This window comes from Lissotriton vulgaris, chromosome 4_2, assembly GCF_964263255.1.
Source record: "Lissotriton vulgaris chromosome 4_2, aLisVul1.2, whole genome shotgun sequence".
Lineage (NCBI taxonomy): Eukaryota > Metazoa > Chordata > Amphibia > Caudata > Salamandridae > Lissotriton > Lissotriton vulgaris.
Genome location: NC_141692.1, coordinates 24,881,499 through 24,908,685, shown reverse-complemented (window position 1 = coordinate 24,908,685; position 27,187 = coordinate 24,881,499). Strand labels below are relative to the sequence as shown.

At 47.0% G+C, this 27,187-nt stretch overlaps 1 protein-coding gene across 3 annotated transcripts in view; it reads right to left on the bottom strand.

Moving 5' to 3' along the window:
• LOC147718175 (uncharacterized) overlaps window positions 1-23,624 on the bottom strand; it is a 376,315-nt gene extending 352,691 nt beyond the window's left edge. The window contains exons 1-4 of one of the 3 annotated variants that reach the window (XM_086919267.1): window positions 23,470-23,620; window positions 10,820-10,871; window positions 7,877-8,014; window positions 3,448-3,589 (exon numbers count right to left, since the gene is read on the bottom strand). In XM_086919267.1, coding sequence (XP_086775393.1) covers window positions 3,448-3,472 — 25 coding nt within the window. In that variant the 5' untranslated portion in view covers window positions 3,473-3,589; window positions 7,877-8,014; window positions 10,820-10,871; window positions 23,470-23,620. Of the gene's footprint in view, window positions 1-3,447; window positions 3,590-7,876; window positions 8,015-10,819; window positions 10,872-23,469 lie in introns of all 3 variants that reach the window. The other 2 variants (XM_086919269.1, XM_086919268.1) reach the window with 2 other exon arrangements.
• Between the last annotated feature and the right edge of the window lie 3,563 nt (window positions 23,625-27,187).

Genomic DNA, 27,187 nt, shown 5'->3' with positions numbered 1-27,187 from the left:
ACGGGCAGAGCGGGCCGAAATTGCCGGGTGAGGTGAGGCGTACTCCCACATAAAGCTGGGAAAGAAGATTATACTTGCACCTACTTAGAATTGATCTCACATTGGTGTAGAGCAGGTTCTGGTAGGGTGGTTTATAACCACTACTTTACAAATGTATTATTTCTAGAATGTTTTTGAAGATTTATTTCACATTTATTGTATTACTATTGCAGTAGCATATCACACGTTTGGTCCTGACGAAGGCCGGGTACTATTACCAACACGGCTGAAACATGTTGACCTTTCTATTGCCACAAATATAGTTATATTTTCAAACTATTAGGTTTTGTTTATAATCTTGACACCAGGACAATCCTAATTAAACATAATTTTTGTCCTTGTAGCCATTTTTAACTTTCACATCCACTTCGCACTGCACACTGTCAGCACCTCTTATTTGAGATTATACTCGGCTGAGTTAAACATTGGTTACAAATTCAGCGCAGCATAGTCTCCCAACTCTTGGGTCGACTGCGCAGATTTGTCACCATCAACTCCCAGATGATGATGCTCCGCCAGTGGGGTGGGCTGATGGGATTTTCTTCCCAGCAAGGTGCGACCTAACTCGTGATTGTTTGGTGTTCTCTTCTTTCCAGAATAGTTTACGTAGTGTTGACCCGTAGTCTCCTTTTGTGTTTTTTATATGTATAATTCGGGGTGTGGAGATTACAAGGTCGGTAAAAATTGTCCCTAAGACCCTCTTTTTGTAAAATTGTTTTTCTGAATAATAACATACATCATTTTCAGGTCTCACCTGAGCCAGCGTGCATGCGCTGCTATGCGAGGGGTCTAGTAAGGGCTGTTTAACTCAGACCACACACTCATGCGTATGCTTCTTTTTCCATCACCCGCTATTGGCCTTTGCGTGTGTCTTCCTAAGAAAGACAGCACGCAATTGGCCGGAGGTGAGTGCATGTTCCGCCTTCTCACTCCCTCGGCCTAGGGAGCTCGGGAGCGAGCAGCAGTGCGTCCCGATGACAGCTGCATTTCTGACATTCCTTTGCGGCCGCTCTTGTTATTTTTCTCACCATCAATCACCAACAGCCTTTCTCCCATGTCTCAGGTCGTCTACGGTTTACCTTTCTGAACCAAATATTTATCTGAATTGGCCTATGCAACAACACAAACATCATTTGTCCTTAAAGAATCTTAGACGTGGAGGGGGTTAATGTGTTGAATCTTTTTTATGATGTTCATGTTCAAAAGAAGCATTTTAAAAAGAGAAATTGATGTCCAGATCTAAGCATATACAGTAAGTAGCAATCTCCTTATGCAGAAATATTCAGACAATTATGCTTGCTTTCATTTAAAAAGTAGTACTTAATTACACCAACTCTAATTCAGCCCAGAGCGCCCTTATTGTTGCATATTACAAATCAAAGTGCAGCCAGGGGGTTTCCTTCCTTGCTCTAGGGGCCATGATGCACTGGCTACGCTACTAGCGTCACACAGGAGAGAAATTCATGCAACCAGGGACAAAAATCCATAAATTCCACACCACATGAGGCTTAATCATTGGCAGAGTGTCGAGTAAAGCACACACTCGCGTGTGAATCACCTCTACAAGCCTATAAACAGCACACAACACAGTCGCACTGACACAAGGGTGGGAAGGCTAGCACCCCGAGACTCTTACTTGCTCCACGTTTGTTTTCCCTATGAAACACCACGCCATACAGCTTCTAAATGAACGACTGCAGTACCAAGTCTGCGGTGCACAGAGCTGCACAAGTCGCCTGGTTTGAAGAAAAAATATCTGAGTTCAGTCTTCGTCCAACCTGACACGGTCACTACTGCAGAGGAAGGCACCCATGGATTAATTTGGCAGAAAGTTCTACAGCAGTATAAACACATTTTGACCCACTAAACCAAAAAAAAAAAGAATTATTTTGCAGCATCCTCCCTCGGTTACCTCTGCGGAAACCGTTTTCAGCGCGGGGAGTTTACAGTCAGGGTTATGTTAAAGTGACACTCGCACACCATCGAAGGCAACAGGAAGACTTTGATACACAGCAATACAGAGCGTGATTCCTCCCATCACCACCCACGGATTAACTGACTCGAGTGGAATCATTCTACTGCGCATTACAAGGAGAAAGGACGGGTTGGCCAGAATAGAACAGCACCACAACAGAAGCCCAAGTAGAACACATTCCCCTCCCTTCTATATTCAACAGCAGAGATAAAACAAGCACTGGCATAGCCAAAAGGCCTCACCTTTGGGACTTTATAAGTGTTTAGCCATGGAACAATTGATGTTGTTGCACCAAGGATATTGTGCTGCATAACTAAATACTTATAAGGTCCTGAAGGCAAGGCCTATTGGATATGCCAATGATTGTTAGTTTTAGTTAACTCTGTCACCTCCCTTTCTTATTGCCTAAGTTCCCAAAAAGACTTTCTGGCTCCGGGTCTCTCCGATTTGGTTAGTTCACATGGCTTAGAGCACTGGGTACGTCTACCAAGAGCAGTACACATCTTCTTAGTGCAACTAAGCCAAGCCCATGTCACAGCTAGACAGTCATAGATGATTTCTTTATTTATAATGGCATTGGGTTTTATCCAAACTCAGCATCACAACAGGAAAGGAGCCAAATTAATCAGATCTCCCACATATTCCAGGCCTAGCTCCAGTGAAGCTACAAGGTGCGAGGCCAAGCAATCACCTACAAAATCTATTTTCCTTGGCTTTGATAGACAGTGACTTTTTTTCTATTCCCACAAGACAGAAAGATATAATCAATCAAACTGTCAAACATTTTTTTTTAATTTCAACATTGTAAAGCCAACAGAGTTCATAAAGTGTAGTCTTTTCTTCTCAGACCATGGGACCTATGTACTTTGAAAGTAAAAAATGACCATGAGGTACAGGAACTCATGAGCTACACCAACAGGTTTGCCCTGGAGGGTAAGACAATGAGATTTTAAAAACTCTGCAGCTCCAAGCCATCACAAAGGTTTTAGTTAAGTTGGTATCTCGTTTCAATGAGGCCACATAGTCACTTACTAGTGTCTAACAGAGATTGAAACCTGTTGGACATCCTAGAAAGTGAAACTGCATTGTCTGTGTACATTAACATTGAGACAGGCCTATTCCTAACAACTGGCATGTCACAGCCATTTGTTATCAGGATTGCACCTAAGCCACGGATATATGATGAAATAAAATGATTGACGAAAGGAAGCATACCCGTCAACCCCCTCAGCCTAGGTCAAACAAATCAGTGCGTTTCCATTTAATCTGCATCTGTCTGAAGCAGTAAGATCATCATAATGTCCACATGGCCTCCCTGGACTCTAATCAGGGCCTTCAGGGACTCCAGAAAGGAGCAGAGCTTCAACCAAACCACTCTATCAAAGGTCCATAAATAATGGGCAGATTGAACTGTTTTGCAACAGCATACTTACCTACAAAAGATGCAAATTGAGGCATAGTTCCATCGTCCCTAGCTCAGCCCTGAGCCCATACTTCATCATTGAGAGAATGCCAGTTTCCATGAACTAGTGGGTCAATCGTTCTAAAATGACCTCGCCTATGATCTTCACAGTGCTGTCAAAATGGAAAATCTGGTGATAACTTCTGCAATCTTGACAACTCCAAGGAACACCACATTTACATGCATTGATAATTTAGTTTGTAATAAGTGGAGCACACATATCCTGGTTAGGTTTATAGTGGTCCATTGATACCCCATCATGCCCAGGCATTTTATTTGAAGGGCTAAGGTATATAGACTCAACCGCTTTGTCCACAGAGAACGGGATGTCAAGAGGAACATCAGATCTGTGATTACTCATGCAGTGGCCACCAAGAAATAGATTTGATGAAAATGTGTCATCCATTGATCTGAACCTAAATTCATACCCAGCCTATTACTGGGGCAGTTAGTAAGCCTAGTGATGAAAACAATATCTCAAAACAACCTGGTACTCTTGGCCTTACAGCAAAAAACAACGTATCTCACTTATATCTCTTGAGGTCCAAATTCCTCTTCCTCAGGGCCTGCCCTTGAAGACTCTACTCCACCACCTTGAATCAGTTTGTCAAATGTATTCCTATAATCTTAGGGAGATCATAAGGTATTTATAACTGATGTTTGCATTGTATCTATTATTAATGTAAACTTGTCTTTACTATAGTATAATTATATTATTCACTTGTTTACTGCCTTTTACATTTTGGTATTGTATATCTTATGTAGTCCATTCTTTTTTTCTTTCTCCAACCTTTATATTTCAATTGTTGAGTAACTCATTTTTCTATATGTATACTTCTAGTCAAATCATTTGCTATTCTTCTTACTATAAACGTACCTACTTATCTCTTTATTTGATAGATGATAAATAAGCTTAAATACTAACTTTTATTAAATTTGCTGCATTTTGTCATCCTGTTTATGATACTGTTTTAATGTTCTTAATAAAGCATACTTCAACTAAGGGGCAAGGTACTTGTCCTATAATGGGCTACATTATTGTGTCCAGGGTGTATGTTTCTGCATTGGCGAGTTTCACACCAGTTTTGTGATCACAATCCCCTGACAGCAACCTTTACCTGGGAAAAAAGCAAGCTTGCCTTCTCTCATTTCTATAAGGGGCAGATGTATTAACATCCAGATTCGCGAATCTCAAAAGCGATTTTTTAGAAATCGCTATTTGAGATTTGCAAATTAGTATGTATGTAGAAATTCGAATTTTTTTTGTGATTTCTTAAAATTCCTTAATTGCGATTCGCAAATTGCGAATCGCAATTAGGGAATAATTCCCCATTCATTTCTATGGGCCAGGAGGCCCATAGGAATGAATGTGAAGCTATTCGCAATTTGCGATTCGCAATTTGCGAATAATTTCAAGGGTGCAAGGGTGTCATAAGGATACCCTGATGCACCCCTGAAATTCACGTGTGTGCACATATGGCGCACATACATGCCCTAAGGGCATGTATGTGCGCCACATGGCACCTTCACAAATGCAAAAAAGTGCTTTTGTGAAAGAAATCGCAAATTACCACCAACTTGAAGTTGGTGGTAATTTGCGATTTCTTAATGAGAAGTCACACAACTTGGGTGCTTCATACATTGCATTTAAGGAATCGCAAAATTTGTGATTCCTTAAATGCAATCGCAAAAAAAGGAATCGCAAATTAGCGATTCCTTATTTTGCACTAAAATGTGCTACATACATACCATTTAGCGAAAATGAGTTCGCAAACTCCGAAATTTTGCGAATTTTGGCGTTTGCGAACCCATTTGACCTTCATACATATGGCTCTAAAACCCTTATTGAGACTAAGGATCACGGGTGTAGGATAAAATGGGGGAATTTAACGCTTGCATGTTTCTAACATGCTGGGATGACTAACATTTGTATCAACATCCAGATCTTTATGGTCTCAAAGCTCAAATGCGGACACATTAATTATGCTCTGGCCAAGCAAAGTGCAGAGGGTTCTCCTAAACCATGCAGTTGGTTTGATAAGCATTGCGTGAGGGCTAAAAGAGCGCTTACAGCAACTCTCAAAGTATTCCATGGGACAGGGCTACCATTGTGAAGTGAAGTAGTGTGGCTCACTGGTTAGAGGCGGCAGACCCGAGAGCAGAGGACGGCCCGGGACCAGGGTTCGATTCCCGGCGCTGCAGGTTTCTGGACCAGGGTCAGCAGACTCGATAATTCTCTCGCCTCGGTGCCCACTCTGATCAGCGATCACACTCGGCAACTCTGGGCATTAGCTTGCCTCATCTTCACTAATGGCCCCACCAGACCGCCGGGGATGCCTGGTCTCACCCTGGAGATTCCCAGTAAGGGACCATCTCTCAGGGAAGCCAGGAAGGGTTTCGCAGCGGTCTAAGCGCCAGGACGCCCACGGGTAGCAGTGCGCTATATAAATGCCTACACATTTACATTTACACATTAAAATCTCTAGAGCAGCTTACAAGGCCGCCCTTGGTAACTGGAAGATGCAACTAAAAATAGAGCCGTGGGGTCACTTGGTGATGGCGAGGCAACTGAACAACGGGACTAAATTCTGGGGCATTCTGAATCACTCCTTCTTTAAGAAAGATTTGTTGTCAGAACAGGAGGCCACTGTTGCTGCCCAGGCCTGCGATAATCATATTACTCTTCTTTATGACTTAGTGGAAGCCTACCCTCATCAACCCAATTGATGGGTTTATGGTTGAGTGAAAGGAAGAGAGAAATCTCATTATCACCCTCCCTCTGGGTGAGGCTCCTGGTGCCAATGGGGTCACGGGCAACCTTTTGAAATCTCTGCTGGGAGTGTGGGCCCCGGTTTTCACTCGTCATGTCAATCCAGCCATCAGAGGTCCTCTGCCTGATGCTTGGGCGTGATAGGCAACAGAGCAGACCCGGACCGTTACAGACCTATCTCACTGATTGATGGGCAGGTCAAGATTGTTGGGAGGGTTATTTTGGAGAGACTCACCACAATGGACAATGAGAGGGCGATTCTTTCCGATATACAGCAGGAGTTCAGATCCGGCAGGAGTTCAATAAAATAGAATCTCAACTAACATATTTTGATTTCTAAATACACCCGGGTGAGGGGGGATCCATTCATATGGCTTAATGGACCTCAGCTCGGCCTTTGATAAAGTCAATAGGAAAAATCTGTTGGCCGAGTTCAGGTCCATACGGGTGGACAGGGCCCTAGCAGGACGTAAAAGAGCCCTCCGCACCAACCTCACAGGAGTAGTTGCATATGGTTCTAAATGGTGAATAATGCAGACTTTGAAAAGGTTTGTCCGGCAGGGTTGCATCCTTGCACCATTCTTATTTGTCAGGTATATCAATCGAATGGATGGTGTTGTAACCAACAGAGGGGGAGATGTCCTAGGGTCGGCGGAAGACCAATTCTGGTTCATTTGTACGCTGGCGATGCTGTCTTAATTGCCCGGACTGCCAGGAGTTTGCAACAACTTTTTGACTCTTTTTTACTTTTATGCCTCACTTAGACCTTTCTACTAACTTCAAAAAGTCTGTTTTTATAGTACTAGGCCCACAAATACTAAAATGTGCTTTTTTTTGCACAGGGCCAGATCTTATCTAGGGTTGAAGAGTCCTCCTACTTGGGGCTTCTCCTGAATTCCTGTTTAGCTGGACACCTTTAGTTGAGAAAACTGGGAGAATTTTGCAAAGAGCCATTTCAGGAGTGCATGACTTTGCTGGACATGCTGGTCACAAGCCACCTGATCTTCTGTTAAAAATATATAAGGTCAACTGTATTCTTAAGCCAACCTTTGGCTGTGAAATTTGTGGGTATGCCAAAATTGACCAAATCCAAGTGGTTAAGTATACCCTGCTGAGATCATCCATGAGGAATTGGGGATGGCCTTCATTTCCGACCTCATTCGTATTTGAACACTACTTTTGTGGTGTTCCGTCTGGTCAAAAGAAGTATAGCATTTGAATGTGTCAATACTTCATATACCATTACTTCGCATTACTTTGCAAGTTTTAACTGTGCATGTATTTATAACGCAAATGGTTAGAAATGTACTACACTACCCTACACTACTCAAACACTGCTACACTACCCTAAGCCCTAATACACGACCCCTACACAACCTTCCCCCTGCCTGGACCCTACACTCTAACACTACACTTCACCACTCCTGACACTACCCTAACCCCTGAAACACTACCCAACACTAAAAAAAACTTCACACCACTACCCTAAACCCTAATTCACTACCCCCTGCACATCCCGACCCACAGTCCTGTCCCTACTCCCAAACACTACCCTTCTCGACCCCGTCACGACCCTAAACCCAAATTACACTACACAAACACAACCCTTAAAATACACTGCCCCACTTACCTCTCTCCCCTCGTGGTCCCTCTCTTCACTTCACTCTTGGATCCACTCTTCTCCTTCTTCAAGCCTCTTAAGAGCAGCACGTCGTTGCTTGGAAATCCTTGCCAAAACAACGATGTGTATAATCTGCAAAGTATTTCACTTTGGAAAGTACCGGTAATTGCGTAGTAACCGCATGCTAAGTAAATACATGCGTACTAAAAGTTCCTGCAAACTAAAAATGCGCAATTATAGTAATACGTAGAAATGCCCGAGAAGTAATGGTAGGTTTGCATAGCATTTAAATAGACAAATACTACAGGACAGTCTGTCACAAGACAAAGCAGATTACATCCCTTGGATCTCGTACATGAAGAAATCGTTCGTAGGATTGGGATGAGCACACATCTTTCATGATCCTGTGGTTATCACAACGAAGGAGCTACTCAGGGTTAAACATTCCTTTGTGTAGAGGGTGATCACAGAAAGGGAGAATTCTGCTTTAACCAAACAGTCATTTTGTGGTTATGTTATGGTTAAATCTGTCCCCAGCATGGAGCCATAACTCCTTTTGGATAAGCCTAGTTATCAGTGGTGTCTCTTAACATTCCTGAGACTGAATAATTTCCACCAACTTTTATTCCCAAGGGGGGGTTTGGTTTTCTCAATCTAACCTGCCTCCATGTACCTGTGACAATTTCCACCAGTAATTTCATGCACATAGTACTTTTATGTCCAAAATTCTCCAACCCTCTGACACAAATATTTAAGTTCTATAAAGTTTGCATGTGGTTTTAACCACATCAGACCCACTTACCTATACTTACAGCTTTTGGCAACTACCAAACTGTGTTTTTTTGTCTCCCATTTTTAATCTGGGGTTTCAAGCTCTATGCAATAGTCATTTCGATTTTTTTGTCTGAGGAATGCTTTGTTATTCTCAATTTTTTTTAGAACTGTTTTTAAAAATGTGACTGGTTTTTATGTTGTATGGACTGATACATTTTATTATTTATTCATTATTGCTTGTTTATGATGAATATCTTTTTTATTTTGTATAAATTTCTCTGAAAATCGAATAAATGTTTATTGATTAGTTGACATCATTGCATTAGTGATGACATCCACAGCCACACTACGACAAAGATAAAATGCATACAAAATACTGCATTTTAGACAGCAGTCTGTCCACGCAAATTAGAACATGCACATATATTTCTGCAAAGAAATGTCCTTAGGGACACAGGTTTTTTACCAACGTCTACTACATGGAGGTTTTCAGAACAACTAAGTTGTTATCAAATAAATTATTTACCTAAAAAAGGCTACTCAGTATAACTATTGGCTTGGTAAGAGAATTTACTAAAGACACCTTTAACAAAACAAAAGTATATACTAAACATTTTAAAAATAATTCTTGTGTATGTAAAAAACATATAATAATGTACTATCCTCCCTCATTCTACTGAATACAACAACTGTAGGTAAGTCCCACAACTAACTACAAAGTGGTTTGACATTCTACAGAAATTCTATTATAGAGGCCTACAGTACACCATCTCCACCAATGAACAACTACCTGCCTGAGTAAATACTTCACTTCACCACTCTATCATGGATAATGTTCACCCGATACAATACACATTGCGCCCAATCCGCAAAATGATTTACACGTAATAGACATACAAGTGCGGAATTTCCGCAGTAATGGCAGAATCTACACACTTGTGGCGGAATCACCACCAGGCGCACTGCAGAGAGTGCGCTGTACGGAGATTCCGACTCACGTGCAGAGATTCCACCACCAGAGCAGTGCCTTTACACTCATACTTTTACTACATGTAAGGCCTACGTGAATCGGTCCCTTTAACAATCCTGTGGGCCCTATTTATCAAAAGGGTTGTGTTGCTTTTGCACCACACAACATGACTCTACTGTGCCTCATTCAATGTGCATTGTGTGGGTGTTCCCACACAACACCAATGTATTTGGGCGTACTCCCAGATAAAGGATTACTGGTAGACCCAGGTATGCACGAAAATGCTGTGCCTTCCCAGGAATGGAGTAATGAGGAGAAATATCTTTATTTCTCCTCGTTTTCTCTCTTTCTCGTGTGCTGCATTCTGCTGCACACATAGAAAGAAGAAAATGGCTCAGGGGATTCTGTTTGTGCAGAAAGGTACCTCTTCCATTCACAAACAATCCGGCATGCAACACAGGCACCCCTGCACCATGGTGCCAGGGCGCCTAACGCCAAAGGGTGCCTGCGTTGGCGCTAGGCAGTTCATTGTGCGCTAGAGCTGGGAAAAGGTAGGAATGCGCTGTTTTCTGATAAATACAGTGCATTCCGGCCCATTTCCCTGTAACGCAGCTCAGCAAGGTGACTTGCTGTGCTGCACTGTGTTGCTTCTTGTTAAAATGGCCTACACTACTTTAAAACGGGCAGCCCCATATACTTAGTACTTCACTACCATTGTTCTCTTGTGAATTGATAACTTTAATGACTGCAGTGGTCAGTGGACACACTTCTACACAAATGGGAGTATGACCTCTAAGCTGAGGAAGAGTCATCAACCTTCATAAGAATCAAAGTCTAAAAATCCAAGTCACACCCCCATCCCCCCCCCCTCCCCAGCTTTAGCACTGGTGGCGCCAGTTGCGACAATCACTTTTGGCGCCCCCACGTCCCATGACCGCCTCCTTGGATTCTTTCACTACCACCAGCAAAATTGCTCCTCATCTCTCACATCATAAGATATTGCTAAACACAACGCCTCCCTGAGGTCTCAGCACCCCTCTCCACAGGTCAGCGCCCAGTGCGGCCGCACTAGTCGCACTGCCCTAAAGCCGGCCCTGCACCCCCCAGCGGGCTCTGTGAACAATAGACCGTACTCCACCAGTTGCCACACTATTCTAAAAACATGTATGTGAGTCCTGATCTTTCTGTAGCATAATTAAAAAATTTACCTGGCATCATCCCTGGAGAGAGTACACTGACTACCACAGCCAGGGGATGGACCTATAAGAAAAAAGCAGAAACAACATGGTAAGTGTCAACGGGGTAAGTAGCAGGGTTTAAAAGCATTAGTGCTTCCAGTAAATAGAGAGGGGACTTTAGAAGTGGCTAAGCAGAGTTTTACAACAGGACTGGTATAAAGAGCATGGAGAATGTAGCTAAGAGAGCTCAGCACACAGCAGTTCAACAGGCTTTACATATACTCTATAAAGTAGGTAAGTGACGCAGACGTGGATGAAACTCTGGCAGGGGAATGCTGGACAATAGGTTTCCTGTCACAGGGAGGTGTGAGCAGACAGGCTCTAGTGTATTGGGGCTGGGTGGGTGCACTCTGAGAGTGCTTTGATGTCTGCACTGAGGGCACATTTGGTGTCCCTGAGCATACTCCAGCTCAAACCGGTTGCAGGGGCCATTGGCTCCTGCTCTGGTACGAAACTGGACAAAGGACATGGTTGTAGCCACCCCTCTGTCCTGACGCTCCCATAGGTGGGTCCCCAGAGTTTGTCCCACCCCTTACTTGGGTATAAAGAAGGATACCCTGGCTACAGGACTTTAGATTTACCTGGATGAAATTCTGCCACAGAAATAAAGTACTTCGACGATCTACACTGCGCTAGATGACTCAAAATTTCCCTTGGAGTAAAGGAGTTACTCCCCTGCAAAGATGCATCTGACCAGTTTGCAACTCGGAAGATCCTGAAGACTTTTGCAACACAGGAGGTGGGTTTCCAAGTGTCCCGAGGTTGACTAGTGTGCTCAGCAAACCTGAGACCCGTATCCCTCATGGGGACCGTGCAGCCTGTACCCCTGGGTACCTTGTCCATTTGCAGAAGCATCTGCTTTCCGGCGAACCCTGAAGCTGTGCTTTGGGCTACTTGTAGTCAAAACCCCGAGCAGTGGTTCAACTGAAGGTTACCAGCCTACACTCCACGAGTTTTCGGTGGGCTGGTATTTTGGTATTCCTCTCGAGGTCCCTTCGCGATCCCTGGTCCGTTGGCCTGTGGGTCCCTGTGAAGGCAACTTTAACTTTTAGTGGGCTTATCTGGTTGCTCCAGATGTGCCCTGACTCTCCATTGCTTTGGGAGTCCCCAGGACCATGCTGGTCCTCACTGAAGCACCTTTTCTCTGACTATGTGGGTTGCAGTTGCCAAGGCTTGTTGATGTTCAATCCGGACACTGACCCCCCAGCACTGAACATCCTTCGTGGAACAGCTCGCCTGCAGACTTTGGTCATCCTCGACATCTCCAGGTCCCCATGGTTGCAGAGTCAAGCTTCAGCTCTTCTCACCTGAAACACCTGACATCGGTGAGCATTCGTCTACTGAGCCCCTGGTCACAGGCAAGTGACCCAGACTCCGTCCCCTCTGCTTTGAGGTTCTTCTCAGCTTTGATCCAGGTTTGGATCACACCGGACACTTTTCCTCTTTACAGCAGCAGCACTTTGCAGCATCTTGTCATTGAAAACGACGAAGATTCCCGACACCATTTGACACCTATGCACCCGGCTTCACTGGGTTAGGTAATGCAAGTACTCCGGTGCTCACATTGGTGCTGGCCTAAGTACCTTCTAAGTTTAAAAGGGTTTGCTCAAAGTTCTCTCCCAAGTTTCTTTAAACTTTAAAAACTCCAACCGCAACTTTCCCATAGAGTTGTACGGAGCTCGCGCCTGTGTTCTCACACTACACGCTTTCCCCATGGGTCCACTGTGTCACTACCTGGAGTCGTTCCTTGGGGTCTCAGTGTCTCAGTGATTCTACGTGCTCTAGGCACTATGACTAGTCAAGTTGTGGTGGTTATACCACTTTTTTAGTATATGGTTCGGTCTCCCCTGGAGCCCGCTGTGTATTGTGCTATTTACTGTCATTTTAGTACTGTAATATTATGTGCTTTGTTCTCTAATCTCATAAAGAGGTTAGTAGAGAGTATTTAGTAATAAATACATATATTTTATATATAACTTGAGTGGTTCTCTTTTATTTGGCCATTCAGGAGGTTATAAACTGGTAAAACAAGTTACTTTACAGGGGGTTATAGACTCGCAAAACAAGCTGCTTTGCATTCCTTTGAGACTCAGCCTGAAGGCTGCTCTCCACAGCTACCACTAGGATAGCTTTTACTAAAGGTTGTCTGTAACCTAATCATCAATAACGGTTGTTTAGACTGGTACAAGGTGCCCACTTTAATTAGTGGACAGCATATACAAGGCCAACTTCACACAGTATCCTGACACTGGCAAATCAACCCAGGGCTGTGCCCTGAGGCGGAACAGGAGACAGGGGTGAGTCTTTACTTCCATCTGGGCTCCTGCACCCTATTTTTGGGAGTGGTACCTCCAGAAAACTGAACTGTCATGGTGCCGTAGGCGGCCACTACTCTCAGCTCCCCGGCCAACTTATTCCACAGGATGTAGACTGTGGGCATCTGGGAATTAACTATGACCTTCCTCGGTGTCACCTCCCCATAACAGGTGTACAGGGCCATAGGGTGGAACAAACCTGGCCAGTGTACTCCTCTGAAGAAACTAGCCTTTCCTCTATCATGGGCCAGCTAGCCCTGGTGTCCCGCAAAGAAGTGACTAAGATGCCATTCACTTTCACCAGGTGAAAGTGACAAATCTCACCCTCAGGGATCACCAACGTACCCTCTGAGTCCAGCTCCCAGCTAAGGGTGATCGTGCCATGACCTGGGGACTGCTTGCCCTTAATGCCATACTGACAGCCCCTGGAGAGGTCCCACCAGTCGGTGATGTCTTTGGACAGAGTCCCCAATGCTTGTGTTGTAGCAGGGTTTCCGTTCTCCCACAGAACTGTGCATAGAGATCTAGAACCTTAGTGAATTAGGGTGACCCAAAACTCACCTTAGTATCAGAAATCCCCTTACCGACTAGCTACAGTGTCTCATTGGTCATAACGAACTCCCAATGACTTAGACAAACCAGAACATGAACTTTGAATACCTCAGGTATCGTGGAACACATGAACACTCTTTCGCTCTATAATCATTTCAAACCACAACGGGAAGTAAAAGAACACACGTGCAAGTTTGAAATGTTTATTTTTCAATGCAAGGTTCTCAAACGCAGAATCTTATATAATACCAACATACATATTATAAAAATCAGAGTTATCAGCATAGTCACTAATCCATAGTAAGCGAACGGTGATAGCATATTATAATGCAAAAATCTATAGAAATCTGTATCACCTATATTTCGCGCACCCTATTTAGCATACTAAATTCTATCTAAGAAGGTCTCATTTGGGTTTTTAGCAGGGCGGGCCCATACCTCTAAATGTCAGCAGAAGAAGATCACATCATCAGCTACCAACTCTCTGCATGCGAAGCACCAAGTGTGTTTTTGCATTCTCAGTAACTCTATCTTAAACCCGCTTAGAGCCCAATGTTGGCAGCAACATTATTTGTGTTATGTCTAATGTGGTGCGAGGATCAGGCCTCCCAGCAACCTTGTGATAGGTTATTCTTAAAGGGTGCAGTTCTCAGTGTGCAGACAGTGTACCAAGTGTACCAAGCACAACTGATATCAGAGCAATAACATATTATTCTCAAATAAATCACATCTTTCGTCTAGGTTGAAAGCTACAATAACAATTATGTGTCGTGTGCAAACTGAAGCCGAAGGAAAATATGTTGTTTAAACATTTAATAAACTCATGCTAACTTAACACAATATATAGAAAAGCAGTACCTATATGGCAGTGTCCTAACTGGAAGCATTCAAAGCAGCGATGCAGGAAACGGGGCGCGCTGGGTCATTCTCTTCCAGAACAATCACCTTGTTCCTCAGATGGGGCATGCAAACCATTTGCTCGCCCTTACCCTATGACTTGCCTGGATCATTTTAACCTCCCTCTCCTTCTAGGGAGAACCTGGACCACCCTTTCTGAGGTCAGTTGCAGGAACCTTTCTTGACACTCCAGTACTAGCCCAGAGGTCTGCATCCTCAGCATGTTTCCTCGTGTCAGTCAGATTACTCGGTTAAGCAGACACTCTATAAAAACCGACACTGAGCATGTGCTCTCTCATAATTAAATAGTACAACCAAACAAAATCATTATCTTTACTGCCCCGTACCCAACAATTCAGTGCCATGCTGGAGTAATCCACAAAATCTACCCAGGAATGCCTGGGAAGCTTCTTGTTGTCCCTAAACGTTTGGAATGACTTTACAGGTTTCAGCCCAAACTTTGCAAGTAAAATGACCTTCCTGGGGGTGTACTTGGTTTGGTCCCCAACCTCTAATGTCAGAAGTGTGTCCCTCCCCACAGTGGACATGTGTTTCCACAGACCACCTCCCCCAGTACTCTTCAGGTACCTGGTAAACCATCAGTGCAACTTCGTGGGCAGAAAACCATTTGTCTATGTCATCTCCCACCACATAATTGGGCAGCAAATCCTTGGGTATGCAAACTCTTTTCTCCTTCAATTACTGCAGGTATGGTGCCACCATCACTGCTGGAATCTGCTGTCTGGCCAGGTTATCCAAACTTTTTGAAGAAATTCTTGAGCTGGGCCACAGTATAGACATCCATGTTGCCAGCTAAAAATGTATTTTTTGCAAATATGTGGGATGGTAGTGTACACCAAGTTAGTATATGACACACAAATCCTTATCCCGCCACTGAACACCAATGTTAGAAATCGGGTGGTTGTTTGACTGGGGTAGGAGACCTGGTCAATCAGTAACCCCAATCCTAGTCAGGGTAAGTGTCAGGCAAACTCCTTAATTAATTTAGAGGCAGTGTATAAAGTATCTATGCATCCCTTCAAACAGTAATGCAGTGAAAATAGCACAATATGTTTCCTGTTTAAAAAACTAAATCTGAATGTAATAAATAAAACAAGACCAAAACAACAAAAATCCAATCAGCAGAACAAGAACTATACATCTTTAAAGAATAAACTACAATACAGCGCCTAAAAGCATAAAGCACCAACTGCGGCTACCTGGTCACCCTGGACCACGTTAAAGTCAAACGTTCAAGCCAACTACGATGGACGGAAGGTTGGATACAGTTCCAGATTATTCCCACTGAAGTTTTACATTCTCAAGACGTGTGCCAAGAGTCCGGTTTGAAGGGAAGAAGTTAGCCAGAAGTAAAGAAAGAGTTGCTGGCATTGGTCGGCGGCATGCGAGGAGCGGACAAACAGGATGAAGCCTCTCGATGGCAATCCATGCAGGCAGACATTTCTTGCTGTGTGTTGAGACAAACTTACAGCTGCTCGCCCTGGATTTCTGGATGAGTGACAAGGTTCCGGAGCGAACTGGCCTGTTCGCGAATAGCCCAAAAGCTTAACTTTCAATGCTTAAAAGCCACTTCCAAGGACCCATGACCTGGGAGAAGCCTCTTAGGGATCAGGAGCTTATTGAAGAGGGGTCCAGGAGCCGCGGGGAGCTCGTTATGTCCCTGAGGCTCAGATCAGGAGGCCAGCATACTGGCCCTTTGAGTCACTGTGGGGTCCTGGATTCAAGGTGGTTTCTAGGTCCACTTCTTGCTCTCCAGGCCAGAGGGCTGCAGGTCAGCACAGCAAGGCAGCATCTTCTTTGGAGTGGCAGTACAGCAGAGTGGCAGTTCTTCCAGCAGCATAGCAGTCCTTCTTCCTGGCAGAGTATCCACAAGTCCAAAAGTGTCCTGACGTGGTAGTGTCTTAGGTCCAGTTCTTGTACCCAGTGGTACCTTTGAAGTGTGGGGGAGAGGGGGACTGCAAAGAAAAGCCTTTGAAGCCCAAAAAGGGCCTGCACTGGCTCCAGAATCACTACAGGGGGTTATGCTTTCTTTGAGCAAAGGACACAGCGTAGTCAGGTGTGAGGCTAGGTCCAGCTCCTCTCTTTCATCCTGCCAGGAGGGCCCATCAAACCATACCTAATATCTATATTGTTGTGGATGTATAGGGGGAATACACAAAGCCCATTTGTTACCCACCCCAGACATGTGATCAAAGACAGGCACAGGCACCAAATGGCTAAAGTAAGAAAATGCTAACTTTCTAAAAGTAAAAGAGATACAAATGATGAACGGAATGCGGAACAAATCAATACATTCACCCCCAGTCGAGAGATCTGTATTAAATCCATCATTGTTTTGCTCACCATGCCACTCTAATTTAAACCCAGCCATATGAAAATCAGTCTAGACCCTGTTCCTCATGGGAACAGTCCAGCCTGAACTGTCATGCCAGGCCATCCCTGGACCAGAAACAAGCATCCTGGCACCGGTTTCAGGGTGTCCCCCCCTCATCAGCCAGGCTACTTTGAATCCAGTGGCACAGTGAGACCGGGACCCACGAGTGGGGATAGCCAGCGCACTTAGGGCGAGAAAGCAAAAAGACACACAAATGATGGACGGAATACAGAACAAATCAATACATTCACAACCAGTCAAGAGATATGGATTAAATTCAATTTTCTTTTGCTCACCATGCCACTCCAGTTTAGACCCAGACATATGCAAATCTGTCTTGACTCTGTCCCTCATGGGAACAGTCCAGCCTGAACTGCAAAGTCAGGTCCTCTCTAGACCAGAAAGAAGCTTTTGGGGTTTCACCCCTCATCAGCCAGGCTGATTTGAATCCAGTGACAGTGTTGTGTTTGATATGTTCGCCCTTAGTGGCCAAGGGTGTGCCCAGACGTGCGTCCCTTGCTCGCTGTGCCACTGGATTCTACCAAGCCTGAATGATGAGGGGTAATGCACCAAAACCAATCCCAGGATGCTTGTTTCCATTCCAGGCAGGAACCAGCTTGGAAGTTCGGCGGGACTGTTCCCATGAGGAACAAGGTCATGACAGATTTGCATAGGGCTGGGTCTAAACTGGGTGGCATATTGAGCAAAAGAACGAGGGATTAAACCGAGATCTGTGACTGGGGGGGGGGGGGGAAAGAGTGGTTGAAAAGTTTCAGTACGCCGTCCATCATCTTGCTGGGATAAGTTTCTAAAAGTAGTACAAAAGGGGGTGGTGATGGACAGAGAGAGCATCTGAACCAATCAAACACTCACACCCAGTCAACAGATCTGGGTTTAATCCATCACCGTTCTTTAGCCCACTCTGCCACCCCAGTTCAGACATGGCCATATGCAAATCATGGGAACAGTCCAGCCCGAACTGCCAAGCCATGCCTTCCCTGGACCGGAATCAAGCTTCCAAGGACCAGTTTCTGGCATTCCAGCCGTCTTCAGCCAGGCTTGCTTGAATCCAGTGGCAAAGTGAGCAAGGGACTCAATGTCTGAGCATGCCCTGCCAACTTATGGCGAAGAAAGCAGTACAAAAGGGGGTGATGATGGACAGAGCATCTGAACCAATCAAATACTCACACCCAGTCAACAGTCAACCGGTCCCAGGATGCTTGTTTCAGGTCCAGGGAAGACATGGCTTGGCAGTTCGGGCTGGACTGTTCCCGTGAGGCACAGGGTCAGACTTATTTGCATATGGCCATGTCTGAACTGGGGTGGCGGAGTGAGCTAAAGAATGGTGATGGATTAAACCCAGATCAGTTGACTGAGGGTGAGTGTTTGATTTGCTCAAACGCTCCGCCCATCATCCCTTTTTGTATCGCTCTTTTTAAGTTTCTAAACGTGGCATTTTCAGAATTGTAATTTAAAATCCATCTTCTATAGGAGTTTGCATCTTAAATTGTGTTTCCAGAGACACTAAACTTGAAAGAATTATCTCTTCCCAGTTGGAAATTACTATAATGTTTCCCTATGAGAGAGTTAGGTCATGCAGTAGTGAAAAGAGAGTGTATGAGTTTTTCACTATCACTATACGTAAAACTTAAATGTATATGTCCTGTTTTTTAAATACATTACACTCTGGGCTGTTCATGGCATATTCTTACGGTGAAGTATATGTATTAAAAAGGAAGTATTGGGCCTGGCAAAAGGGTTATTTTGCCAGGTTGAAATGGCAGTTCAAACCTGCACACACTGGCTCTGCAATTACAGGCCTAAGACATGGTTAAAGGATTACTTAAGTGGGTGTCAATCAGTGCTGCAGTCCCACAAGTAGCATTTAAATTATTTGCCCTGGGCACACGTTGTGTACTTTATTAGGGACTTATTAGTAAAGTAAATATGCCAATGTTTAGAACAGGAGATAAAAAGCATTGTAGCAATGGTTAGCATTGGTAAAGCGCACATAGTCCTAAGGGCAACAAAAAAAGGAATTCAGCAAAAATAGAAGGATGAAGGCAAAAAATGAGGGGGTGACCCTGAAGAAAGGGTCAAGTTCAGCATGGGCCAAGTAGTTCTTTTGCATTCTACTCTCAGTAGTAACGTGGTTGGATGGTCCAAGGCTCCCTCAGGGGGAGGCGGATAAAGGGAAATTAACACAGGCTCACAATTCAAAATGTGTGAAGCAGAATCAGTAAATAATTGTCCAACCAAATTCTTACTTTTAAGAAAAAAGATAACTTTTTAATTTCTACCTCTATAAACACAAAGGAGTGATATAACATTAACAAACAACTACACAGTCCCCTTGAAGTTGGAGCTCTAGTATTTCTTAAGATGGTTCCCCCAGGTTTCACTCCCTCCTCATTCCTAGCAATATTGATCATTCTCCATTCACTACAGGCAACATCCATGGGAAGCCCCAGAAGTAGTCCCAGTCTCAAGAGTCCACTTTCCAATAAGATCATAGTCCGTGAGACAGGCCCATGCCACGACACACACGCTTGATCTGGGTTGGCCTATAACAACAAAAATCAGCATTAGGGATCCAGACATCAGCACAGTTGTGGCACTCAGGGAAGGGGTGCACATTTGTTACCGCGAGGAGGACTTTTCTGTCCCAACAGTTATGAGTAGGATTGTCAAGCAGAGCAGGCAAAAATATTTGGTCTAAACTGGCACTGTGGGCATTAGATTTATCTCAAAGGGAAGCTGATACTCTAGTATAAAAGGGGAGTGTCAGGAGCCTGAGTAGGCAGCTGTGACGGAGCTCACCAACTCTCATTTACCATTCGTGTTTCTTCCCCACTCGTATTCCCTTGCCATTCTTGCTTTCCCAACACCCTTCTCCATTTGCACCCACAACCCTGCCCACCCACCCACCGTTACCCATTTGATTCACCAGTCCTGCCCGTCCACCTTCTGTTTGTGTGTCTCTCGTGGCGTGCCCACCCACCCTCCATTGTCAAGGTTCTTCTCTTGCCCCACCTGTAGACTCTTTCTTATCTATGTGCTTTCCCAGCACCATCTGCCCACCACCCGCTGTCTGTGCTCTTTTCCAGCACTGTTCTTGTGCTCCTCCAATCCCCACCCACCCACCCTTATTTGTCCATGTATTGCGCAGCTCTACCCACTATCCATTGTCTATGTGCTTTCCCATCTCCACCCAGTATCCATTGTCCATGTCCCTCCACAGCACCCCCCACCCTCCATTGTCCGTGTGCTCCCCCAGCTTCTCCCGAGCTCCCTTCATTGTCTGTGTGATTCCCCAGGTCCACCCACTATTGATGGTCCATGAACATCCCCCGCTCCCCCCATTCTCCATTGTCCGTGTGCTTCCTCGGCTCCTCCTGTCCACCCTCCATTGCCCGTGTGCTCCCCCAGCTCCTCCCACCCTCCATTGTCCATGTACTCCCCCAGCTCCTCCCACCCTCCATTGTCCGTGTGCTCCCCAGCTCCTCCTCCCACCCTCCATTGTCCATGTACTCCCCCAGCTCCTCCCACCCTCCATTGTCCGTGTGCTCCCCCAGCTCCTCCCACCCTCCATTGTCCGTGTACTCCCCCAGCTCCTCCCACCCTCCATTGTCCGTGTGCTCCCCAGCTCCTCCCACCCTCCATTGTCCGTGTGCTCCCCCAGCTCCTCCCACCCTCCATTGTCCGTGTACTCCCCCAGCTCCTCCCACCCTCCATTGTCCGTGTGCTCCCCAGCTCCTCCCACCCTCCATTGTCCGTGTGCTCCCCAGCTCCTCCCACCCTCCATTGTCCGTGTGCTCCCCAGCTCCTCCTCCCACCCTCCATTGTCCGGGTGCTCCCCAGCTCCTCCTCCCACCCTCCATTGTCCGTGTGCTCCCAGCTCCTCCTCCCACCCTCCATTGTCCATGTACTCCCCCAGCTTCTCCCGAGCTCCCTTCATTGTCTGTGTGATTCCCCAGGTCCACCCACTATTGATGGTCCATGCACATCCCCCGCTCCCCCCATTCTCCATTGTCCGTGTGCTTCCTCAGCTCCTCCTGTCCACCCTCCATTGCCCGTGTGCTCCCCCAGCTCCTCCCACCCTCCATTGTCCATGTACTCCCCCAGCTCCTCCCACCCTCCATTGTCCGTGTGCTCCCCAGCTCCTCCTCCCACCCTCCATTGTCCATGTACTCCCCCAGCTCCTCCCAGCCTCCATTGTCCGTGTGCTCCCCCAGCTCCTCCCACCCTCCATTGTCCGTGTACTCCCCCAGCTCCTCCCACCCTCCATTGTCCGTGTGCTCCCCAGCTCCTCCCACCCTCCATTGTCCGTGTGCTCCCCCAGCTCCTCCCACCCTCCATTGTCCGTGTACTCCCCCAGCTCCTCCCACCCTCCATTGTCCGTGTGCTCCCCAGCTCCTCCCACCCTCCATTGTCCGTGTGCTCCCCAGCTCCTCCTCCCACCCTCCATTGTCCGGGTGCTCCCCGGCTCCTCCTCCCACCCTCCATTGTCCGTGTGCTCCCCAGCTCCTCCTCCCACCCTCCATTGTCCATGTACTCCCCCAGCTCCTCCCACCCTCCATTGTCCGTGTGCTCCCCCAGCTCCTCCCACCCTCCATTGTCCGTGTACTCCCCCAGCTCCTCCCACCCTCCATTGTCCGTGTGCTCCCCAGCTCCTCCCACCCTCCATTGTCCGTGTGCTCCCCAGCTCCTCCTCCCACCCTCCATTGTCCGTGTGCTCCCCAGCTCCTCCTCCCACCCTCCATTGTCCGGGTGCTCCCCCGCTCCGCCCACCCTCCATTGCTAAAGCTCATCTCTTATAGGCCAGACCTACTGCCTTTGCTCGTGCTTGTTTATACTTGGTTATGGAGGGTATTGTTGAGTGGCAGGGGTCTAATGCCTAGCTGGGTGTTGCTGGCTGGCAGGACAGAAGGCTAGGAGGGGCTCCCAAGACTCCTCCGCCGCTGCGCAGAGACGGGGCAGTTGCTCCCCCCTCCCTGTTGCCCTCAGAGGGGTCACCCTCCGCCACACCCCTCCTGCCAGAGGGTTGACTGTTCTTGCAGCCGCAAGGGTCTCCAGCGCCTTGAGCCCCGTATGGGTGAGGAGTGGCGCTTTACAGACATCTGATTGATTGTCCGCCCCCCGCTCCCCCCCCCCCCCTCTGCATTCTTGCCGTGCAGTGCTGGCCGCTGCAGCGCCGGGAAGCAGCTGCTTCTGCTGGAAGCGCTACAGAAAACAAACCACCCAGAAAGAAACCGCACCTCCGGGTCAGAGTTCAAACAGTACTTAAATAGGCACTGGGTTCCGAACTCGGTGAGCTGCACAGTTCAAACAATTGTAACTTGATAACAAAACCATGTCAGCAACACAAGCTGTGACTGGCTGAGCTATCTACATGCAATACAAGCCCCAGAGCAGCATGTGCATTACCCAGTGGGGCTACCTTGCTGCTGTGGGGAGGGTAGACCTCGTGAGCGCACACAGATCTCTGCAGCAGGTGCATTAACCAGCTGGGCTACCTTGCTGCTGCAAGCACACACAGATCTCTGCAGCAGCCATGGCCCCATAATACAGCTTTACTTGTCCTGCCTTTTGCCCCTCCGGTTATTCCCCGCAGATTTACTCCCCATGTCCGCGCAGTCGCTTCTGGGGCAGAGATGTTTGATTGAAAGTATATGTGGGCAGGATAATGGCTCCTTGTAGCCCCCTCGATTTCTATCCCCCCCCCCCCCCCCCCCCGATCTGAGCTCCCTTACTTGGGTAAGTGTTTCAACTTTCGGCAACGGGAGGGGGGGGGGGGGTTGAAGCTGTGTCCTCCCCTCTCCCCCACGCAATGACTAAACACTTCTAAGGTCCCAAAGGCGAGACCTATTGGCTTTGCCAATGCTTGTTGTTTGGGAGGGTGGGGGATGGGTGTCAAAAGTACCTCGTCGGTATTTCTTGACACGAGGCTCCGCCCCTTCCTAGGCCACGCCCCCTCCTCACACTGAGCTTGTCCTGCAGGTAGGCAGGGATGCTACAACTTCAAATAGGGTCCGAGCCCCAGCCCCTCTGGTGACCCACACAGACTCGACAGCAAAGAACCTTCAAACCAACCAATGAACCAACCCACGGTATAGCGCTTTGGAGCCTGGCCAGGGTTAAGAAGCGCTACACAAATGTAGTTACTCCTAATCTTCATCTGTACTTTGGTTCTATATGGTTGGTTTGGAAACCCAATATTCTTACCCCTCCCGCCCCGACCCCAAGCCGCCACCGGCCTGGCCATTCATCTTTGGTTTACTTCGCATCGACTGCTCCATCATTCTTGTATCCTACAGCCTCAGGCTAACAACACACGAGGACTACAACCCCCAGAATGCACCGCGTCGTCGCTCATTAAACCCTAGGACGGGCAGAGCTGAGTCCCTCTCGTCATGAAACGTCCCCGCATTAATACCAAGTGAAGTAAGCGAGGCACGCACCTTACGTTTCCCCTGCTCCTCGTTGCTGCCGGGGGTCCTCTCTCGAGTGTCCCAAACACGCGTCGCGGCGCCCTTTTAGCTCTAAACTCGGAATAAACCCGAGTTGGTGCCTCCGCTGATTGGCGGATGAGAGCTGTCGGATATGAGACCACCTTCATCCGATCAAAGGAGGGGCGGCTCGAAGAGGCTTTCACTTTCGGAATCAGTCCTTCATTTCCAGGAAAGCCCTGACTTACAGGAAAGAGAAACTACAGGGAAAACAACATGCATTGGCAGTGCCAATTGGTCACGCCTATGCGAAAGCTATTTGACTCTGCCTGTTTCACAATATCTTTAAGCTGAGTTGCAGAGCAGTGTCCCTGTGCAGCATGCTGAAAGTAAAAGTAGTAATTTTATGCGTGTTTCTATAGCGCGGACTTTACCCGAAGGTGTCGGAGCGCTTCACATTAGGAACAGAACTGATACAGGAGGAGATTTTATTTATTATTTATTTATTTGTGCATTTTTATATAGCGCGGACTTTACCCGAGGGCGTCAGAGCGCTTCACATTAGGAACAGAAATGAAACATAATGAGAAAACATTACAAAAGAGCAGATTACAAAAGCATACGTTGCGGTACATGAGGTAATAGTGACAATTGTGAGCAAACAAAAACATGAGGTAGTAAAAATTGTGAGCAACCAAAAATACATGAGGTAGTAAGGGTAATAATGACAATCGTGAGCAAACAAAATACTTGAGGTAGTAAAAATTGTGAACAACAAAAAAATACATGAGGTAGTCAAAAGTGCACAAGAGGAAACATAACAGAACAAATTACAAAAGCAAACGTTGTTGCATGAGGCAAAAGTGACAATTGTGAGCAAACAAAATACAAGAGGAGCAAACGGGCCGTTACAGGAGGAACAAGTGACAAGTGTGCAGGTTACAAAGTGTACAAAGTACAAGTAGAGGTGTAATACTGCAATAAATGGCAGACACTCGAGCACAAGAACAAACGTTACGTAGGAGGGTGGATGTGTAACACGGACAATGGGAGTTAAGAAACAACCAAGGGGTGGGAGTTAACAGGCAATGGAGCAGTAAGATAAAAGTGCTATAGCGCAGCTGGTGCCAGCCGCCTCATAGCGCTAGTTAAACATGGACAACAGTGGGGGGTCGGGAGTGGAAGAAGCAACACAGATTTTGTGTGGGTGTAATGTAATGTAATGGTGTCTTGTGAAGCGCATGTATCACCCCGCCATGGGGTATCTCAGCGCTGTAGACCGCTGGGGAACCCGTCCTGGCTTTCCCTGTGAGATGGTCCCTACTGGGCATCCCCAAGGTGAAGCCAGGCATCCCCGGTGTAGGAGAGTAGGGTCTGCTTTCCTATGGTCACCCCAATTTTTGCTTTTTGCTTCACTGGTTTTCGACTTACTGAGGCTGTGGGCCTGCTAATCAGACCCCCAGCCTGCTGTTCTCTCTCTAAATTTGTAATGCATGTGCTATAGGTACATACCACAATTAAAAAATGGACTCCTTGTCAGCCCCTGTACCATGCACTATAGGTGCTCAGGGCATAGGTGCCACCAAGGCCTACCAGGGGCTGAAGCATAGCTTTTGCCACCCCTGGCTGGTTCTTAAATTGATACAACTGGCTGATCATTCAGCTGGGGCAAGTGGGTGTAATCACCCCTTGCTTAGATATAGTATACCTATATCTAAACCTATATCTGGGCACATATAAACCTGTGAGTCACTCCTATGGAAGGCCTTATCAATCCTGGAGGCAGAGTGCGTGGTTTTATGTGAGATGGAGCTCTGGCATGAGCTGAGCCTGTCTGCAGCTGTCGGGAACAACTCCCTAAGCTGATCCGGGATAATGCCATACCATATACTCTTAAGTGCCTTATAATCCTCGCGGTTATATAGCAACTTTGGTTTGGCTTTATCAAAACATGTCGTGTAAGGTGTCATACGAATTGGAATACTGCCCCCTCGCCAGTTCTGGCAACGGGGGTAGCATTCCACCCTTCTAGAGGGAGAAGACATGTTACTTTACTGAAACGCAGTTGATTTTAAAAGAGCCTCAGATCCACAAAATGGATGCCTCTGCCACAGACATGGGTCTGGCCTCCTGCTGCTGACCGAAACTCAGCAAATGGTGGCCTGGACAAAGGGTTTCCTGTCGCAGGGCGGTGTTACACCATCCCAGACAGGAGATAGTGGATTGCAGCAGGGATGTTTCGAAGAAACCAGACACTGCCTGGGGAGCACAAGGCTGCCCCTTGCATAATCCGGCCAAACCGGTTCTGGGGCACACCAGCCCCAGTCCCAGCGCTGCCTGGATCAAAGGAAAGGGGTGTATCCACCCCCTTCCTGGGTCCCACCTATAGGAGGGGACCTAACAGGATGTCCAGCCCACCAGATTCGAATAAGAGTGGGAGCAGTGCCAATGCAACTCAGATTATCCTGAAGAAACATAAGAAACGAAACTCTGGACCCTTCGACATCCTACTCAACGTAGAAGACTGAAGAATCTCCCTTGTGGTCAAGGAGTGACCACCCTGTGCAAACAGGTACCATCCAGCACCCCGACCCTTGCTTTGTTGCAGTTCCTGCCAGAACTCGAGCGACAGAGATCGACGAGATCAAGCTTGCCTGCCTTCCTCCAGCCCGATCCACAGTACCTGCAGAGCTGAGACCCGTGGAGGCGACCGGAAGCGTGGGGCACGCCATCTTGAAAAGGCCACGAGACTCTGACCGTGCAGCCCACAAGTGACCCTCGAAGCTGTACACCGGGGTTTGAGAAGCCCCAACCCTGAGCTAAACTTGCACCAAAGCTACCCCCTCCACACTCGACGAGTGCTGCGTGGGGCCCTTCTGCTTGTGTTGGCTCGACGCATTGGCCCGGTCACTTGCCAGCTGGCTTGTGGCCCCTGTGCCGACGAAAACCCAAAACCGACTTGCTTTTCTGGTTGCTCCAGATTGGCACCAGCTCCTGTGAAAAGGAGCCCCCACTCTGACCCTCCTGGTCTGAGTGAGAAGCAATCTCCCGGTTCCGCGTGGATTGCTTTTGCCAAGTGCTGTTTGCTGCAATCTTGAACCCGACGGTGCTGACGGCGAGAGCCTGCATGGGACAGATCGTGACCTGCTCCTGGACGTCGCAGATGCCCCAGAGCCCACGTGAGAGCGGAGAGAAGCCTCTCAACAACCATCTGATTGCGCCCGACATTGCCTGGTTCCGTCCTGGTTCTACCCTGGTCACTGCTGAGTGACCCAGACTCTGTCCCCTCAGCTTTCAGGTACTCTACAACTCTGATCCACCCTTGAATCTCACCGGACACTTCTGCTTCCCATCGCCTGCAGCATCTTCAGCTCCAAGCACCAAGAGCCTGCGTGTCAAAACCCGACGCCACTTCGAACCTGTGCATACACTTCCTGTGGGTGAGGTAACATTGCAACGCCGGTGTGCCCACGTTGGTACATACCTCTAGGGTCTGTGTCTTAAGTTTTGTTCCTCTAGGTTCAGCGGAAGTATCTTTAAACTAACTTTGTGTAACTTTTACGCACCATTGACATTGCATTGGTGCAATCCGCACTTTACGTGCTGCACCCGAATTCTGCGGGCTTCTCCCGACTTCAGCATTGCTAGTCCTGACTGCTCCCAGCGATTCTCTAGGCCCTAGGCCTAACCACTGTTCGATTGGTATCTCTTATACCATTTTTTTAGTATA